This window comes from Linepithema humile, chromosome 2 (assembly GCF_040581485.1).
Source record: "Linepithema humile isolate Giens D197 chromosome 2, Lhum_UNIL_v1.0, whole genome shotgun sequence".
Taxonomy (NCBI): Eukaryota; Metazoa; Arthropoda; class Insecta; order Hymenoptera; family Formicidae; genus Linepithema; species Linepithema humile.
In genome coordinates, this window is record NC_090129.1 from 13,962,843 (window position 1) to 13,982,550 (window position 19,708).

The 19,708-nt window shown below is 30.7% G+C and overlaps 1 protein-coding gene across 6 annotated transcripts; it reads left to right on the forward strand.

Moving 5' to 3' along the window:
• The first annotated feature begins 4,809 nt into the window (after window positions 1-4,809).
• On the forward strand, window positions 4,810-19,666 carry LOC105667321 (uncharacterized). 6 transcript variants are annotated; one of them, XM_067350589.1, is made up of 16 exons: window positions 4,810-5,180; window positions 5,579-5,769; window positions 6,529-6,777; window positions 6,875-7,020; window positions 9,842-10,023; window positions 10,700-12,779; window positions 12,894-13,501; window positions 16,919-17,753; window positions 17,882-18,046; window positions 18,158-18,304; window positions 18,399-18,491; window positions 18,548-18,634; window positions 18,736-18,965; window positions 19,081-19,240; window positions 19,331-19,449; window positions 19,573-19,666. In XM_067350589.1, exons 9-16 carry the CDS (start codon window positions 17,893-17,895, stop codon window positions 19,624-19,626), a joined length of 1,044 nt encoding a protein of 347 aa, XP_067206690.1. In that variant the 5' UTR covers window positions 4,810-5,180; window positions 5,579-5,769; window positions 6,529-6,777; window positions 6,875-7,020; window positions 9,842-10,023; window positions 10,700-12,779; window positions 12,894-13,501; window positions 16,919-17,753; window positions 17,882-17,892; the 3' UTR covers window positions 19,627-19,666. The 6 variants fall into 6 exon arrangements, 1 of the variants encoding a protein (XP_067206690.1); XR_010888812.1 differs by lacking the exons at window positions 16,919-17,753; window positions 17,882-18,046; window positions 18,158-18,304; ... (4 more) ...; window positions 19,331-19,449; window positions 19,573-19,666 and adding an exon at window positions 13,851-14,810 and having other exon boundaries at window positions 4,811-5,180; XR_010888814.1 differs by lacking the exons at window positions 16,919-17,753; window positions 17,882-18,046; window positions 18,158-18,304; ... (4 more) ...; window positions 19,331-19,449; window positions 19,573-19,666 and adding an exon at window positions 13,851-14,810 and having other exon boundaries at window positions 4,811-5,180; window positions 6,886-7,020.
• The last annotated feature ends 42 nt before the right edge of the window (window positions 19,667-19,708 follow it).

Here is a 19,708-nt window from a genome sequence, read left to right on the forward strand (position 1 = left end):
TGAAAGTTTAGTGTTATATGTAATTTAATTTTCAACAATTTCTGTATATATTTTACCTTTCAAAAATTCTGTCGTATATATTAAGACCTTTAAAAAAAAATGTCGCATATATTTAAAAAACCTTTAAAAAAAACTGTTGTATAAATAAAACTTAAAAAAATCCGTCGCATATATATTTAAATTAAACCTTACAAAAAAAGCTGTTGTATATATAAAAAACCTTTCAAAAAAAGCTGTCGTACATATTAAATAAACCTTTAAAAAAAAACTCGTATATATTAAAACTTTTAAAAAAAATGATGATGTGTATATTAATACTTTCTACAAAAAAATATGATATCAGGAAATGGCGCCAAGCGAGACTAAAGAACTATGAAAAAAGTTGTAAACTATTTCTATAAAACTCTTGTATAAAACTTTTGTACATAAAGCTGTCGTATCGTATATATTAACCTTTCAAAAAAAACCTTTCAAAAAAACTGTCGTATATATTAAAAAAAATATCTTTCAAAAAAAGCTGTCATATATACAATATAAAATTTTTCAAAAAAAGCTATCAACTATAAAAAAACTATTATGTAGTAATTGTACAAACTATAAGATTAAAAAATAATAGATGTATCAGGCTCTGATGATTGTTAAAATCAATAAATTTAAAAGGAGCGTAAAGAGCCAACAGCCAGATATTCGTGCGAAGGTTATCGTGTATTAATATATAACCATTAAACAATACATTAAAAAAACAAACGTTTCAGCCTGTCATCAGGCCTTTATCAATGTTATTACAAAATTCAAAAAATAAGCAACGCAAAAATTATAAACATAAACCGAAGTAAAATTGACATAATAAACTGAAGAGTAGTTAAAACCACGTTAAATTGTGTTAAACATAGTAGAAAGCTCGTCCACACAAGATGGAACGAGGTAGGAGAAAAAACTTAGAACCATATAATGTGATGGTTGAAACCTCAATGTACGTGATAGAACATTCTATAAACAATACATTAAAAAAACAAACGTTTCAGCCTGTCATCAGGCCTTTATCAATGTTATTACAAAATTCAAAAAATAAGCAACGCAAAAATTATAAACATAAACCGAAGTAAAATTGACATAATAAACTGAAGAGTAGTTAAAACCACGTTAAATTGTGTTAAACATAGTAGAAAGCTCGTCCACACAAGATGGAACGAGGTAGGAGAAAAAACTTAGAACCATATAATGTGATGGTTGAAACCTCAATGTACGTGATAGAATGTTCTATCACGTACATTGAGGTTTCAACCATCACATTATATGGTTCTAAGTTTTTTCTCCTACCTCGTTCCATCTTGTGTGGACGAGCTTTCTACTATGTTTAACACAATTTAACGTGGTTTTAACTACTCTTCAGTTTATTATGTCAATTTTACTTCGGTTTATGTTTATAATTTTTGCGTTGCTTATTTTTTGAATTTTGTAATAACATTGATAAAGGCCTGATGACAGGCTGAAACGTTTGTTTTTTTAATGTATTGTTTATAGAATGTTCTATCACGTACATTGAGGTTTCAACCATCACATTATATGGTTCTAAGTTTTTTCTCCTACCTCGTTCCATCTTGTGTGGACGAGCTTTCTACTATGTTTAACACAATTTAACGTGGTTTTAACTACTCTTCAGTTTATTATGTCAATTTTACTTCGGTTTATGTTTATAATTTTTGCGTTGCTTATTTTTTGAATTTTGTAATAACATTGATAAAGGCCTGATGACAGGCTGAAACGTTTGTTTTTTTAATGTATTGTTTATAGAATGTTCTATCACGTACATTGAGGTTTCAACCATCACATTATATGGTTCTAAGTTTTTTCTCCTACCTCGTTCCATCTTGTGTGGACGAGCTTTCTACTATGTTTAACACAATTTAACGTGGTTTTAACTACTCTTCAGTTTATTATGTCAATTTTACTTCGGTTTATGTTTATAATTTTTGCGTTGCTTATTTTTTGAATTTTGTAATAACATTGATAAAGGCCTGATGACAGGCTGAAACGTTTGTTTTTTTAATGTATTGTTTAATGGTTATATATTAATACACGATAACCTTCGTACGAATATCTGGCTGTTGGCTCTTTACGCTCCTTTTAAATTTATAAGATTAAAATCTTATTTTATTATTTTATATTTACTATTATAAAAAAATAAATACATAAATAAAAAAAGTAAAATATTTAAAAAATAAAAATATTTATTCAAAAAATAAAAATTCAAAAAATAAAAACAAAAAAATTTAATCAAAATAAAAAAATATTTTTTAAAAAAATGCAAAAAAACTTTGCGCTACTACACTAAACTACATGTTAACTTACATGATGTCAATTAATCGTCAATTATTACATTATTACTCATTTTTATTGCTTTGTAATATTTTTAAGTAGTAGCGCCAAGTTTTTTTGCATTTTTTAAAAAATATTTTTTTATTTTGATTAAATTTTTTTGTTTTCATTTTTTAAATTTTTATTTTTTGAATAAATATTTTTATTTTTTAAATATTTTACTTTTTTTATTTATGTATTTATTTTTTTATAATAGTAAATATAAAATAATAAAATAAGATTTTAATCTTATAGTTTGTACAATTACTACATAATAGTTTTTTTATAGTTGATAGCTTTTTTTGAAAAATTTTATATTGTATATATGACAGCTTTTTTTGAAAGATATTTTTTTTAATATATACGACAGTTTTTTTGAAAGGTTAATATATACGATACGACAGCTTTATGTACAAAAGTTTTATACAAGAGTTTTATAGAAATAATTTACAACTTTTTTCATAGTTCTTTAGTCTCGCTTGGCGCCATTTCCTGATATCATATTTTTTTGTAGAAAGTATTAATATACACATCATCATTTTTTTTAAAAGTTTTAATATATACGAGTTTTTTTTTAAAGGTTTATTTAATATGTACGACAGCTTTTTTTGAAAGGTTTTTTATATATACAACAGCTTTTTTTGTAAGGTTTGATTTAAATATATATGCGACGGATTTTTTTAAGTTTTATTTATACAACAGTTTTTTTAAAGGTTTTTTAAATATATGCGACATTTTTTTTTAAAGGCCTTAATATATACGACAGGATTTTTGAAAGGTAAAACAACACTTTTGTTTTGGTTGTGACAAGAGCGTGTGTACTTGGCGCCTTTTTTTTACCTTTTTTTTAAAAAGGTAATTTTTTGATAGATATTTATTTTTTTTTATTTTAGTACAATTTAATAGAATATTGCACTATATGATAATTCTTTTTACCACTTATTATCAAGGGACACGGTCAAAAACTGAAATAATACCAGGAATTACTTATCAATTTTCTGTAAGAAAATGATACAGATATCTTTAGCACCTCTAGGCCATTGTCTTTTTCTAATTTGTGCATCGTCAGCTTCAATCCAAGTGTTAGACATTCCTTCTCTACATATACTTGTGTAATGACCTTTTTCTATACATGATCCATGATGAAATATAGCACTCATTACTTTGTACAATTGTCCAACAATAGTTATTTTAGTTGTTGGGACAGCAAGCAAAGTAAACTTATTTGTTTTTGTTGATGTACCGTCTTGAATTGATATTAAATGAATGACAATTATATCTTTGGTTAATGTAAATTCACTTTTACATAATATGTCATTTCCTGTACAATTTTCACATGATTCGTTGTGTAATTGAAACCAATGAGAAAACGTTACATTAATTAACTCATTAAGATCAAAACTTTTTTTTTTACATTTATTTACAGGAATTGAAAGAAGGATATTATTATTAACAATAGTCGTTGTATTATCACAACTTTTGCATCGTTTAATGGAAATGACTTGGTGCTCGATTAAACTTTTAATATAATCATATTTTGTACAAAGAGCTATAAGAAATTCACATACATCTCGTTTAACGCTTTTTGAAAAAAATTCTCCTAAACATTGCCGTATTACGTATGTATTCAAGTTAGGCAGTTTGTTTTCATATTGATGCATCAATGTACCTAAAACATTTAATTTATCATAATCAAATATTTGTTTTCTAATAGCACTTAAATGTAACAGACATTGCAATACTGCATTTGCATAACATGAAACCTTATTTGTATTTTGGAAACCATGGATGATCCAAGCAGTATTTTTTCGAACTATTTCATGTGAATTTTGAACAGAACTAATCACTTTTGGCTGTACCCATGAAACATCTTTTATTTTACGATACTTTTCTTTCGAAACAGAAATTATTTTTGTTTCTGGTTTGTATATTTGTTTTAATCGATTATATTCAATAATACCCAGACAACATGCAAGTCCTAGAGACGGCCGAATGACGTCTTTTTTAAGACGTCTTTCTGACATTATAAAAAGACGTCCTAAGGACGTATCTTTGACAATTTTTTGAGACGCATTAAGGATTTTTAAAATAAGACATCTTACGGCCGTCTTTTGGATAATCTTTTTACGACGTCTTAAAATATTAGAAAAAAGACGTCTGTCAGACATTTTTATATGGCAGTTTTGAGACAATTTAATAATTTTTGCATAACAATAAGTGCGTTCATAAAATCACCAGCACAGTACTAATTGGTTATGATTCATACAGCGTAATTCCGCTAATATAACGAGCACCATAAATACAAAAAATATTTCTAATATTAATGTTGCTTATCGGCAATATATTTTTCATATTTATGGCACTCACTATATATATTTGCGGAATTTCGTTGCATGAATCATAATCAATTATAGACTTGTGTTGATGATTTTACGAACGCACTTGCTACGTGCGCGCTCCTTGCGGTCTTGTTCGCGGTTCAGCGTTGCGCCAGCGTTGTTACGGCCATTGCAGCATTCTCGCCATCGCCATGCACATTCTCGTCTGGACGATGGATTCGGTGAGTTTGGTGTGAAGCAGTGATGCAAACTCGAGCCGATTCTCGCTTGTGTGCATGCTTTCCCTACCACGGAGCCCTGGTGCTGGCCGGCTCGAGTTTGCATCACTGGTGTGAAGAAATTCATCGTCCAGACGAGATGATTCCGAAAACTCGGGATAGATTGAAAAGTAGTTATACGCATCAAGAAGCTGTGATGAAACTTAAACCAGGAGATCAGATCGTACTTACCATTCAACATGGTTCTCTTCCGGAATGTTATCAGGTAATTATGGCACACACATAGTTTTGAAATCACATTAAAAAAAGATTTAAAAAATATTTACTTTTTGATTATATAGTATATTAAGTATATAAATATATATTTAATAAACATTTTTCAGCGCATTTTGTTTTTCTGTAAACATAGAGAAAATTCTTACACAAGCGCATTTGATGAGCAAATTTGCATTTAAAACGTACTGCTTTATTTTATGCACTTTTAATTTTTATTTATTTTATACATTTGAAGCTATTATTAAAAAGGAAAAAATTGTGAAATAATAGTCATTTTATATTGTAGAAATTTCTTGTTGAAAAAGAAACTTTAAAGATTGGTCTCTATTATACTTGATAAGGGAAGAATTTAACAACGATGTAATATAGTGAATTTCTGATACATAGTGTCGACTTTAAAGAATGGATTATGCGTGCCTGTCACCTATAAATTAGGAGTGTTTCTGGAGATTGGTCGCACTGTAGAATATGCTTGCATGCAGGAGGATGCAGGCGCTAGCTTACTCACTGTCCACGGACATACGAGAGAACAAAAAGGTCCATTGACAGGATTAGCATCTTGGAAACACATTAAAGCTGTAAGATGACTATTTCTTCTTGTTTTTTATTTGACATATTCAATCTTAATGTGTAAAATGAGCCAACAATTCTTTTCTCGTAATATTATGTTTAAACTTGCTGTGCAATTCTGGAATTTTATAATCCATCTGTATATTGTGTGTGCAATTATTTGTTTAGCTTTACTATTTAAACTTTTCCAAACTTTATCTCTATTTTATGTTGATTACACATATACGACATTTTCATTTATATGCGTCGAATCATTAGAGAACAAAATTTATACATATTATTTAATTTACAAAACAAAGCAGCGAATAAGTGAAAGATGATGAATTTTCAAAACGCCAATTATATAGATTACATCTTATTGTTAGATTGTCAATATACTTATCAACATAGATTATAGGTATATAAAGAAACAATGAATTTTGATGGAATGTATTATATCTAGAGTTTATGTATTACAAAATTTTACATGTTAATTTTGAAGTTAAAAATTCATAAATTTTCGAAAATAGATTTTATACAACATTTGTAATTTCTAATAGCTATGTATATTACTGAGTATATACAGCCCATAATACAAAATTCTAAAAATTTAACTGCAGATTTGAATTTAGTATTTTCTTATATATAAAATTAGTATTATCTTATAAATAAATTTATAAATTTGTTTTTTTTAGCAAAATCATTTTTAGTGTAATATAGCGCGCAACTACGCATAGTTGAGAAATACAAATATATTGATATTTGATATATAATATTTAAATTTTTAGAGATGCTGTGAAAATTTCTGTAATCACTAACGGTAACATACAATGTATGCAAGATTTGCAGCGGTGTATCGAGGAGATCCAAGTGCAGGGTGTTATGTTGGCAAAAAAAAATCTTTGCAATCCATATGTATTTGAGTCTCGTTATCTCGCTTGCTGGGAGTCCGCCTTGGAATATTTAGAGCTCGTAGAGCAATATCCAACACCGGCTTCGTATATCCATGGTCACTTATTCAAGCTGTTTCATTATGCGTATGTACCAATCTTTATATTACAGTAAATCGCAAATTGTATCATTTAATATTTAATTGACGCATTATTGCACAGCATGCTTTTAAATAGAAAGTAGATTTTGTTTAGCAGAAAATCAAGAGGAAAGAAAAAATCTTGCCACAAACTTCACTATGGAAGCATTCAGGAGTGTTGCATGTGCCTTAAGGAATTGTTATTTACCGTATCACGAAAGACGTTTAACGTGGCAGATAGAAAAGACCAGTAAATAAAATTTGATATTTAATTTTTCAAGTATTATTCAATACGTCATTAAAAAGAAGAAAAGAGATATTTCCATGTATTAATCTACTCTTTTCACAAAAACATCAAAATATCATGTATAATTTTGACGTAAATTTCATTAACGCGAGGCGTTTGATCATTCTTAGAGATCTCTTAAAGAATGATTTCAAGTGTTATTTTAATTATATAATTACATTTTCTCTCTCTCTCTCTCTTTCTCTCTCTCTCTCTCTTTCTCTCTCTCTCTCACGCGCGCACACGCACACACACACACACAGTTCATAATACTTTAAGGGTTTCTTTAGATTATAATTTAGAATTACCACCGTGGTTATGTCAACCTTACGTACGCGCGCGCGCGCGCGCGAGAGCTGCCACAAGAACACATACAGATGAAATTACAGATAAAATTAAGCATGATAAATTCGGGAATAGGCGCGTAAATTTCGCTAACATGTTAAAATTTATCTTCAATCTTTTTCTAAAAGAAAATATCACATATATAATAATGTAAAACAGTATTTAAATAGTATTTTAAAAAACTGATTACACTATGGTGTTCATTAATTCTTATTAATAAAATTACTTATTTTTTATATATAAATATTTGTAGAACGCTAAAGACAAATGCTACAGATAAATTTTGGAATTGTATATTGTCGATACATTTATGGCAGTTAAAAGTTTATAAAAGTACTTAGGCTTTGTATATGCGATTATTTTGGTACGTCTTTTGGGAGAAATTTATTAATGAGCAAAATGTATACGCTGATGAGAATTGTATATATTTGTTTCGACATAATTAACGTTTGATCAATTATATATTTATTATAATTAATCAATGATAAACGTTTCAACAATTAAAAAAAATACATTATAAAAAATAACTTTTAAATAATTTTTATTTTACATTTCTCTGCTTATTAGAATAAAAAAACTAATATATTATATTTTTATAATATAAATATAATAATATAATTTGCATTGCATAGTATTATATATATATATGTATATTAAAATTTTCAATGTTTTTCTGAATTTTTTATAAATACACTCACCCGAAAAAAAAGCGGTACACTGAAAATGTGGGAAAAATTCATCAAATTTCAACTGACGATAACTTCGTAAATAATAAAGATAGAAAGTTCTATAAAATATGGAAATGAAGCTAAAAATCTCTACTTTAAGAATCAATTTATTTCAATGTTGCAAAATAAATTTATTGAAAATGGCGGATGACAAAGTGCGAGCATGCAAAATTGAAAAATAATGGTTCGAGTTTGCGACGGTGCACGGTATAAACAAAAAATTGTAGCTTATTGGGATCAAAAGCGTACGAAAGTACAGAGTCTCCTCTTTAAAATGCTTTTTTATGCATCTCGATACGATAATTTTTCGCCGAGAGATTCGCATTTGAAGAAAAAGGCAGATTCTTACTTCAAATGCGAATCTCTCAGCGAAAAATCATCGTATCGAGATGCATAAAAAAGCATTTTAAAGAGGAGACTCTGTACTTTCGTACGCTTTTGATCCCAATAAGCTACAATTTTTTGTTTATACCGTGCACCGTCGCAAACTCGAACCATTATTTTTCAATCAATTGTTTTGCATCCGAAGGAGATGTCTGCAGATCTTTTGTGATTTCTCCGCCCTGACTTTTTGTTTATGCTCGACCGCACATTGCGAGAAGAGTGCTTGATTTCTCTTGATCTTTTTCTTTCGAGACGCGTTACTTATTCGTACGACTTCGTCAAAGTAAACAATAATTAATCTTTTCGCATTGAAATTATTGGTCAATTATGGCGACGATAAGTCCTGAAAAAGCTGCTCAAGTTGTAGCGTTAATTGAAGATGGGAGAAGTCGAAGGTACGTTGCTGAGGCACTTGATTTATCAGTGTCAACCGTGCAACGTGCTTATGCTAGGAGACTAATTCTGTCCAAAGAAGACCTGGTTCGGGACGTCCTCGTTGTACGAATGAAAACGATGACCGATTTATTGTTTTAAATTCATTAAGAGACAGACATCGAACGGCTGTTCAAATTCGAAACAATTTAAGAGATGTCCGCGAATGTAATGTATCCGTTGACACTATTCGAAATAGATTAGCGGAACACGGTCTTTTTCCGCGCAGGCCAGCAAATGTACCTTCGCTTATGCGTCGCCATCGCGTAACTCGACTCAATTTTGCTGTCGAGCATGCAGGCTGGACATATGCAGAATGGAGTACCGTTCTTTTTAGCGACGAATCTCGTTTTTGTCTGTATTCTTCAGACGGACGAGAACGAGTATACCGTCGCGTTGGAGAACGATTTGCAGACTGTACTGTAAGTGAGAGGCCTAGAAGTAAGAATCTGCCTTTTTCTTCAAATGCGAATCTCTCGGCGAAAAATCATCGTATCGAGATGCATAAAAAAGCATTTTAAAGAGGAGACTCTGTACTTTCGTACGCTTTTGATCCCAATAAGCTACAATTTTTTGTTTATACCGTGCACCGTCGCAAACTCGAACCATTATTTTTCAATTTTGCATGCTCGCGCTTTGTCATCCGCCATTTTCAATAAATTTATTTTGCAACATTGAAATAAATTGATTCTTAAAGTAGAGATTTTTAGCTTCATTTCCATATTTTATAGAACTTTCTATCTTTATTATTTACGAAGTTATCGTCAGTTGAAATTTGATGAATTTTTCCCACATTTTCAGTGTACCGCTTTTTTTTCGGGTGAGTGTACATTTTGCACATAAATTTCATATAATACATTATATATATTGCACATTACAGTCATCTTATATTACAGCTCCCATTAACAAAGGAGAATAAAAACTTTGAACAAGTGAGTAACGCATCTTTTCTCGACGCTCTTTTGATTCTGTGCCGTTATGGGATATGCATGTCTGCATGGTTTCCTGCGATCAAATCAAATATAATACGGCATATTTCCATCTGTGTCAGAAGAAAGAAGTTTTCCACAGAAATAAGGTATGTATATATATTTAAAATAATGTTATGTTGTAAAAAAAATATACATCATAATTATTAAGTATTGACTTTTTAAGACAACGCTGGTTGTTTATGAATGGGCTAAACCGGGGTCATGTCCTGATCTTTTTTTTGGCGTTTTTTCTTTCCTCATTTTTTCTTATATTTTAAGTAAATTTTTGTACACTTTAAGAATCTCGAAAATGAGATCGCGCGGTGCACAATATAAAATGGTCGTGTTTTCTCTCGGTTGCTTGATTTTGCATTCTTACGATTTAGCGTGGGATAGCTCGTCGAATATGCCGAGAATCTTGTAAAACAATAAAGAAATATAATAACAAATATATTCGTAGCTGAGCCATATCTGCAAAATTAATAAAAATGTAGATTATGTTACAATGTAGGTTATAACATGGAGGTAAGAAATAACAGGAGGGAGTGTTAGGGAGGATTGCATCGGCCAGAAGGGGGGGGGGAGGTTATGGCGCCATATTGCTATCTATAGTACAATTACATTCAAAAATATTTGAGCAGTCATAGAAACAAAAGCATAGAAAAATAGCCGTTTGTGCTACCTCTCTCATTCTAACACTTCCTCCTGTAATTCTTACCTCCATGGGTTATAATGTAGGTTCTGCTTTCGTACTTTTTTGAACAAAAAATATTTTTTTAACAGATAAATATAAGGAAATTACAATGCCCAAAACAAAAAAATTTCGCGATTTATCTCGCAGACAACAAAATCGACGTTTATTGCTTCAAATGAAGTCTGTTACATGTAAACAAAATATTCTTCATATGAAAGATTCTATTCATACGGAATGTACGGATGAAGATACTTTTAATACAATAGGATCACTTAATATAATAAATGAAGCAATAAACGAGGTCCACTCAGAAGATGATGTTGTAGATAATGTATTGGATGTAGAAAATATAAATATAGACTGCATCACAGATAGTACTATAAGTACAGAAAAAAGAACTTTAAATGAAAAGTTGTGTACATGGGCTACTGAGTATAACATTACTCAAAGATCTTTTACGGCTTTATTGCATATATTAAAAGAAGATGGTCGTAATGAATTACCCGGAGATGCTAGGTCACTTCTAAAAACACCAAAGAAAACAATTACTCGCGAATGTGGAAATGGGCATTATTTCCATTACGGTTTGGAAAAAGCGCTGAAAGATAAATTGCAACACTGCACAAATATTAATAATGTGGATGTTATAGAAATTAATATAAATATTGACGGCTTACCTCTTGCCAAAAGTTCACAGAGTCAATTATGGCCTATACTTGGTCAAATATGTAATGTTAGTGTAAAAGATATCTTTCTTATTGGGGCTTATCATGGCTATAAAAAACCCACAAATGCAACAGATTTATTACAAGAATTTTGTGAGGAATATAGAATTCTACATACGGAAGGTATTTTGTTCAAAAATAAAAAATATCTTGTTACGATCAGAGCAGTTATTTGCGATGCTCCCGCTAAATCCTTTGTAACTGCAACAAAAGGCCATAACGCATATTTTGGTTGCGGAAAATGTTGGTGCGAAGGTGATTACTTAAATAACAGAATGGTCTTTTTAGACGAAGATGCCCCATTAAGAACTGATATCAATTTTCATAATCGAGACAATGAGGATCATCATGTTTCCATTTCGTCTTTCGAAAATTTACCTGTAGATATGGTAAACAATTTTCCTTTAGATTATATGCATCTCATATGTCTGGGAGTTATGAAAAGAATGATACATTTATGGATCAAGGGACATCACATATCTCGGTTACGTGCAATTGCTATAGATTCGTTATCTACAGATATACTAACATTACATAAATATATACCAATTGAGTTTGCTCGTCACACGCATGGTATAAACGAAGTAGACCAATGGAAAGCAACCGAATTCAAATTGTTTCTTTTATATCTTGAACCTATAATTTTAGATAAATACTTAGACAAAGTTTATTTGAAACATTTTTGCGTTATACATACCGCAGTAAGAATTTTGTGTCATCCAGAAGATTGTTTGCGCAATAACGCGTATGCAAATGAATTAATGACATACTTTGTTAAAACATTCAAAGTATTATATGGTGAATCAAATATAGTTTACAATGTACACAACTTGATACATCTTTGTCAAGATGTTCAGAATAATGGGTGTTTAGATACATTTAGCGCATTTCCATTTGAGAATTATATGAAGACATTAAAAAAAATGTTACGAAAATCTGAAAAACCATTATCGCAATTAAATAACAGGATACATGAATATACAACAAGATGTATGTATAACGTGAACTATCACAGCACAGATAAACCATTACTTTTAAAACCAGATGGAAAAACTTTACCTCTCAATTGTACGCATTCACACAAGAAGATAAAATTCGAAGACTTTGTGCTCACATGTAAATCTCCAAATAATTGCTGCTACTTAAAAGATGGATCGGTTCTTTGTATTAAACATATTGGTTTTAAAAATGACATTCCAGTTGTTTTGGGAAGAAAATATATTGATCTTCGACCCATACCGACATATCCTTGCAATTCACAAAATTTGAATATACACATGTTAAATGGCGAAACACTGGATTTAGAAGTAGTACATTTAACAGAAATTTACATGAAAGGCTTTAAAGTCTTCTTTAATGATATGTACTATGTAATGCCTCTTCTGCATTTAATGTAGAAGCTATGAAAATTTTTATAAGTGATCAAAATATATTTAACATGAAGGTAATTTTTAATATGTGTATTTTTTGCTAAATATTTATATAATAATTATTTTTGAATATATGAAATAAATATTTATCTATTATAAATATTTTAATATGTAAAATATTATTTTAGATGTATTACATTATTTTTGTTGATGACTGGTGTTCAATTGTACCACATCTCTGGATCAACGAAACCACAAGAACTTTTAAATGGCCCATAAAACAAGCTAGTACAGCTATTAAGGCTCCTGGGTAGTCACCGCAGCTAGGGTTGCCAGAGTGTCTCTTTTAAAGAGAACATGTCCTCTTTTTTTGTCCTGATCTTTTTGTTCACTCTCTTTTTTTTATTCTGATCTTTTTTGTCCTCTTTTTTTCTTTAGTTACTTTTTGTCTAATTTTTTTTTATATTGCAACTTGCAACGTCCTGGTAATTAGATTTGTGACATAAACGGGTATTAATAACAGATAACAGGTAACACTAATAAGTGCTCTTAATGTTAATGGAAATCAACCTTTATAGAAACAAAATTTTACGCCATCTACTAATAGATAAGGTTAAACTTTTCTAACACGGCTACGCGGCGCAAGGCGCAAACGCACAAACGTTCACAATTCACAGTAACAGCCAACTGATATCAGCAGTCAGCAGTCAACAGTGTCAACACGAAATAAATTACAAAAAGATTTTTCTTTACTTTTGTCAACAAGTATTTTTTCGTGTTTATTTCTTATTAGCAGGTAATTATAAAATAGGCAGAAGGCAGTAAAAATTATTTTATTTATTAAAAATTAGCTATTGAGTGAAAGTGAGGTTAAAACACCAAATCTTATCGTATAAAACTTCAAAATAAAATCAAAATTGTTAGATGTCAGAATTTTTTGATCACTAATTGTGATTTAATTTGTCAATATAAAGGCATAATCTCAAAAATAAATATGTTTTAATTCCAACAAAAGTATTCAATGTTCAAATGCATTTTTAATTTTTAATTTGCAATTTTATTTCTGTAATTTTTTAAATTAGAGGTTCTAAAATTAATTGTTATCTTCTCTTATTAAATAGGATATTTTAATTTTTTTTTTACAGTTATGAGTAAAAGAAAATGCACATTTTCTTCTGAATTGAAAGCAAAATATACATGTTTTGAAGGTGTTGATGATTCTAAATACGATGCTTTCTGTTCGGTATGTAAGATTAGAGTTTCTGTTGGAAATAAAGGAAAATATGATTTACAACAACATATTGAATCAAAGAAACATCAGTTATATATCCGATCCATGGAAACATCAAGCAAATTAGATTCTTTCGTCTCCAAAAATAAAAAATTGGATGAGAAAGTAGCGGCTGTTGAAGCAACCTTAGGATTCCATATTTTAAAGCATCACATGAGCTTCAACTCATCAAACTGTACAACAGATTTATTGAAACATATGTTCGAAGACTCTGAAACTGCTAAACATCTATCATCTGCTAAAACAAAAACAGCAATGATTGGAAAAAAAGTTATTGCTCCCTATTGCATTAGTAAAATTATTGAATCTATATCTAATATTCCTTTTATATCAATATCTACAGATGCAAGTAACCATAATTCAGAAAAAATGTTTCCGATTTTGATACAGTATTTTACCATTAATGAAGGAATTTGCTCAAAATTGATTAATTTGGAAACTTTATCTAATGAAAAAGCACAAACAATTTGTGATTTATTAATAAAAACTTTAAAGAAATGGAATTTGGTTGATAAATGCATTGCATTTTCAGCAGATAACTGCAATACAAATTTTGGTGGAGTGCGCAGAGCTGGGACAGAAAATGTATATAGCTTATTAAACCGGGAAATGCAAAAAAATTTGATTGGTATTGGCTGTCCAGTACATATAATACACAATGCTGCAAAAAAAGGCTTGGACACAATAAGTATTGATGTCCAATCAATAATTATGAAAATATACAATCATTTTTCGGTATATACTGTACGAACAGAAGGATTGAAGGAATTTTGTGAAAATGTAAACATTGAATACAGGCAGTTGTTATATCATAGTCCAACGCGTTGGTTATCATTGTTTCCTGGTTTAAATCGCGTTTTGCAAATGTATCCCGCCTTAAAGTCCTATTTTTTATCTAACAATAGTTGTCCAAAAATTCTGCAAAACTTTTTTGAATCAAATTTAAGCGAGGCTTCTTTGTGGTTTGCTCACTCAATTATGTATAATTTTCATGAAAAAGCAAAAGAGTTAGAAACAGAAAAAAATTCTATTATAGAAATATAGGCGTATGGCCTAATGGATTGTGTTCGACTTGGTGAGAAGTGAGATAGAGTCAATTGTGTAGAAATGTGTTTATTTCTTTGTCAGAGAGAAGTATGTATGTACAGGTGTGTGTGTAACTTGAGTGCGCCAGCGGCGCATTCGCGGCAGAGTGTAAGGCCGCGAGTTTCGAATGAAAGGTGACGGGCGCGGTAAGATATTACCGGCCGCGTCTGCGTGGTTGGAATCGGGTCCTTAACAGGACGATTCATGCGAGGGTGCGTGTTGCATCCCGGCGGTGAGGTTTGCGTTGCGGTGGAGTCTGTCTCCGTTGTGCCATGCGCTGCGACCGTCCGGCTCTCGATGTGAGTCGCAAGTGAGTCTGCGAGCCGAGGCGGGAGAGGCCTTCGCATTCGGATGTCCCCGGAACGTGAGTGTCACGTGGGGGCCGAGTCAACCGGGCACAGAACTCTAAGGGAATTATTTTCCGCTGTAGAGTCTGTGGCGGCGACGGCGATGCTGGTGCGTCAGCTGACCGTAGCTGAACATCCTACGTGAGGTGTGCGGTCAGAGCTGAGACTGAGTCTTTCGCTTCCGTGCCTTCCCAGGCACTGTGAAAAGTCGAGAAGACTTGCTGGTTGCGCTCTTCGAAGCAGAGCTGTGACTCCGTTCAAGGGCCCTTAGTGAGAGCTCGCCTTGAAGCGAGTGAGTGGGTAAAGATCTGCGGAGCAGCTCTTTTATATCTCGTCGATCGAAGCTTGATCGCGAGAAAGCTCTTCACCGCCTGCGCCACCTGGCGGTGGGTCCGCAAGCTTATAACTGGTAGAAGGCCTGCGGCGCGTAGCGGCGCCGCGGCGTATTATGCCGCTTCAGTACAGCTGTGTGGCGGTGAGCCGCCACAAGAAACTATAAATATTTTAAAATATTTAATTACTATGCTTGAACAACGAATTGAACAGTCTTTCCTTCCAATAAAAGTTTCAAGTATTCTGCAAACTATGTCAAAAGATGGTTCTGACTTCCAAGTTACTAATTTTAAGAACGAAACAATTTGTTGCTATAAAACAATGTTAGAGTATATCATTTCCTGGTCTTGTCAATTTCATGACTTGAATGTTTTTGAATGGATATCCCTTACTAATGTACCTGAATGGCAACAAGTTGCCAACGCAATAATATATATTAATTCAAAAATAGAAAGTTATATTTATATTGATGATGTAAAATGCTTCGATCAATATTGTAACTTAAAACTGTATATTGAAAAGAATATTCATAGCGATGAATTTGAAAAAATGTCACTAAATTTAAAATGGATTACATACTTCAAACAATCAAATAATTTAGAATTTTATTCTGAAATATTGAAAATTTGTCAGTATTATTTTGCAATACCAGGACATAATGGAAATGTAGAAAGATTATTTTCGATGATTGGAGCACAATGGACAAAGGAGAGAAATCGTCTCAATATAGAAAGTATTAAATCAATATTGTCAGTCACTTACAATTATAAAAATGTAACATGCAAACAATTTCATAACGAAATAAAAAATGATAGTAAATTGCTATCACAAGTTCTTAGTTCAAAGAAATATGAAACTGATTATGAGACTGAGGAAACTTTACTGTGATTTTTTTTTTAAATTATATGATTACTATTATTAGCTATTAGTATTAAATTTAAGTTAAAATTAAGTTATTTTGTTTTTCATTTATAATTTATAAATGTTTTATTTTATTTTTTATTTGAAAAAGTGAATAATATTTTAATAAAAATGTTCTTTTTCAAACAAATTATACTTTTATTTACGTAATAAATATAAACTACTGTTGATAAGTGTAAATAAATGGATATTTGCATATTTTCATACATGTCCTCTTTTTGTCCTCTTTTTTTAGGGGAAAAAGTTCTCTTTATATACTTTTAACTTCTGGCAACCCTAACCGCAGCCATATTAGATTCGTGACGTCAGAAGCGAGAAATGACACGCCGAGAATTCTTGCGTGCCATTTCTAAATAAAATGATAATTTAACAAAGTAACACTCTAGATCGCTTTAAGACACCTGTAAAATTGTCCGAAAACTATGCTTTTTCCTTGACAGGTTATAAACAATCGTTAAATCAACCGTGAAGCGAAGCCTAATTATGCGAGAAAATACACGGTTGACAGCTGTCTGTATGAGTAGAAAATACTCCTTCTACGTTGGGCTTTCTCTGCTAATCTTAGTTTTCGGATAATTTTACAGGTTTCATGAACACGTCACATATCACAGCACTAACATTTAACGAATATTAACGAAATGGCACGCAAGAATAAATTGGGTAGTCAACATGTCATTTTTTCACGTCTAATAGTTCATCGATTCTCCACCTAAGACGCTGCATGAGAATTTCTGTCATATGGACATGTCGGTAACGGTACTAAGCTATATATATTCTGTATTTATCGCGTTTATTTTTTTGTAAACAAATTTTTGAATTATAAATTAGCATTTTGTATGTTATTCAGTAATTTACTTTTATCGTATCAATTGATTAGGTCAAACTGTTACACTATTTACTTATACAATAAATCGACTAGGTAAATTCGACTAGGTTTTTATTCCTACCACAATTATGTCGCCACTGTCAACGCGGAGTTCACGGCTACGGGACCAGGAGCCTTAAGAAAAGTCTTCCGCCCAATAGTAGTTGGAGCACAAAGCATTATCGACGCATTGCAGGGCCGTATGGTAATTATAAATAAGTTGTTAACATTGTTAACATACATGTACATGTATATGTTAAAAATGTAATATATAATATATGAAGACGTTAGATACTGAAAAATTTAATTGAAAAGCTTCATAATTTTTTGCAGACACATATGAGATGGCACGACAAATGGAGAAAAAGGCAGCAAATATTTCTACTTCAGAAGATGGACAATTTGAAATGTTGAGTCAACCTTGTTCTCAAGATAGAGAAAAGAGATTAATAAAAAAACCGAAATTTTATGATGAATTGCAAGATGATTGTGATGAAAGTAAGTTATTGCATTTATTTTTATTATTTTTTTAACTTTACATAAATATATTTATTGTAATTAAATAACAAACTACATTTTAATACAGTAGTATTAATCAATTTTTTACAGCATGTGCCAAAAGAAAAACTTGTGTGCCAGATCCTCCTTGTAATTATATGCAACGTGCAATTAAGCACAATTTAAATGTATCCACTTCTATGCGATCTGCTAGTTGTACTTCAATGTTCAGTGATATTAATCAACAAGAACAAAATGGTACGTATTTGCTTTTACACACACACACAGCGCCTTAGTAAATAATAAAAGAAACTGTTTTAAAACTAAACATTATTTGATTTCTAATGTACAGAAAGCTCAACAACAGCCAACAACAATTCATCAGGACCGATTTCTCCCTGTAGTGCAAGCAGTATTTGTAACTATGGAGATGAAGAAGTGGATGGTATGTATAATTAAATCTGAAAAGAAACAAGATAATTAAAAATTATTATATTTTAGATCCGCCTCATGTTAATACTCCTCCTCTTGAATGGGAGTTCGATGTGGCAATTAATAACGATGAAAATGTTTGTCGTACTTGCTGCAGTAAGTTTAATAATTTAGTTATAAATATTTTTTACAAATATATTAATTATAAATTTACAGAGTGTCTAGTAATTAATGCTGCTTTCCTATTTCTATTATAGATTCATGTCGTTTAAAAACTGAAATGAAAATTAGTCAGAAAATTAGTCAATCAGAAGCTAGAGTGATTCGAAAACTAAATATGATTATGAATGTCCTTATCAATCCGGAAACTAAGCAGGAGGTCACAATACAATCAAATTTGTTGCCAGATTTTCCACTTTCAACAATAGAAAAATTTCTTGAATTTGAGAAGGATCTACAAAACGATAGAGACATCCGAAAACAATTTGTAAGTGTTTTATCCATTTCTTTTATAATTTAAAAAAAATGCTTTTAAGTTCTTAGTATCACGGCACAGTTGGTATGTAATTATATAATCACTACTTTATTTGTCTTTATTCCAGAAAAACTATTTAGCTAAAATTGGAGGCAAATCGTTTGCCAATAAAATCAGAAATATCATGAAATATACAGTTCATGATAATGTAGCGAAGATGTTGTCTTGGACAGGGCAAAAGCAATCAAGAGGTATACAAAATACTTCATTTGTCAGCATTATTATAGGTAATTATAAACAAGAACAATTATAAATATACATATTTTTTAAAAAAGTATGTATTATTTAACAAAAAAATTATTTTCTAATTGTTTCAGATTATATATGTAGCACAGAAAAATGCACTCTTACTGATGTGCAGAAGGTTATACAAGAGTGGTTACGGCACGCAGGAGATCGCATAAACTACTTATTAAAAAAAGGAGAACAAAGAACGGTGTGTATAAATTATAATGCATAAAATATTATTTGTTTTATTATAAATATTTGTAAAGTTTTAAGAAATATTTAATTATGTACTATAAATGTTTATTTTAATTTAATATTTTTTATTTTGCAGCAATCGACGATAACGACGGTTTTGCGCTCTCCTCAGAATCGGCATAAAGTGTAAATTAAAATTTTTAAAAATAAATATAATTTTTTAAAATATATTTAAATTTCTATAATTTATTTCACAAATCAATTCTAACCAA

Coding starts and splice junctions, on each gene's coding strand:
- LOC105667321 (XM_067350589.1), top strand. CDS start 17,893: ATGGCACGACAAATGGAGAAAAAGGCAGCAAATATTTCTACTTCAGAA. Junction 18,492..18,547: donor TGGAGATGAAGAAGTGGATG/GTATGTATAATT, acceptor ATTATATTTTAG/ATCCGCCTCATGTTAATACT. Junction 19,450..19,572: donor AAAAAGGAGAACAAAGAACG/GTGTGTATAAAT, acceptor TTTATTTTGCAG/CAATCGACGATAACGACGGT.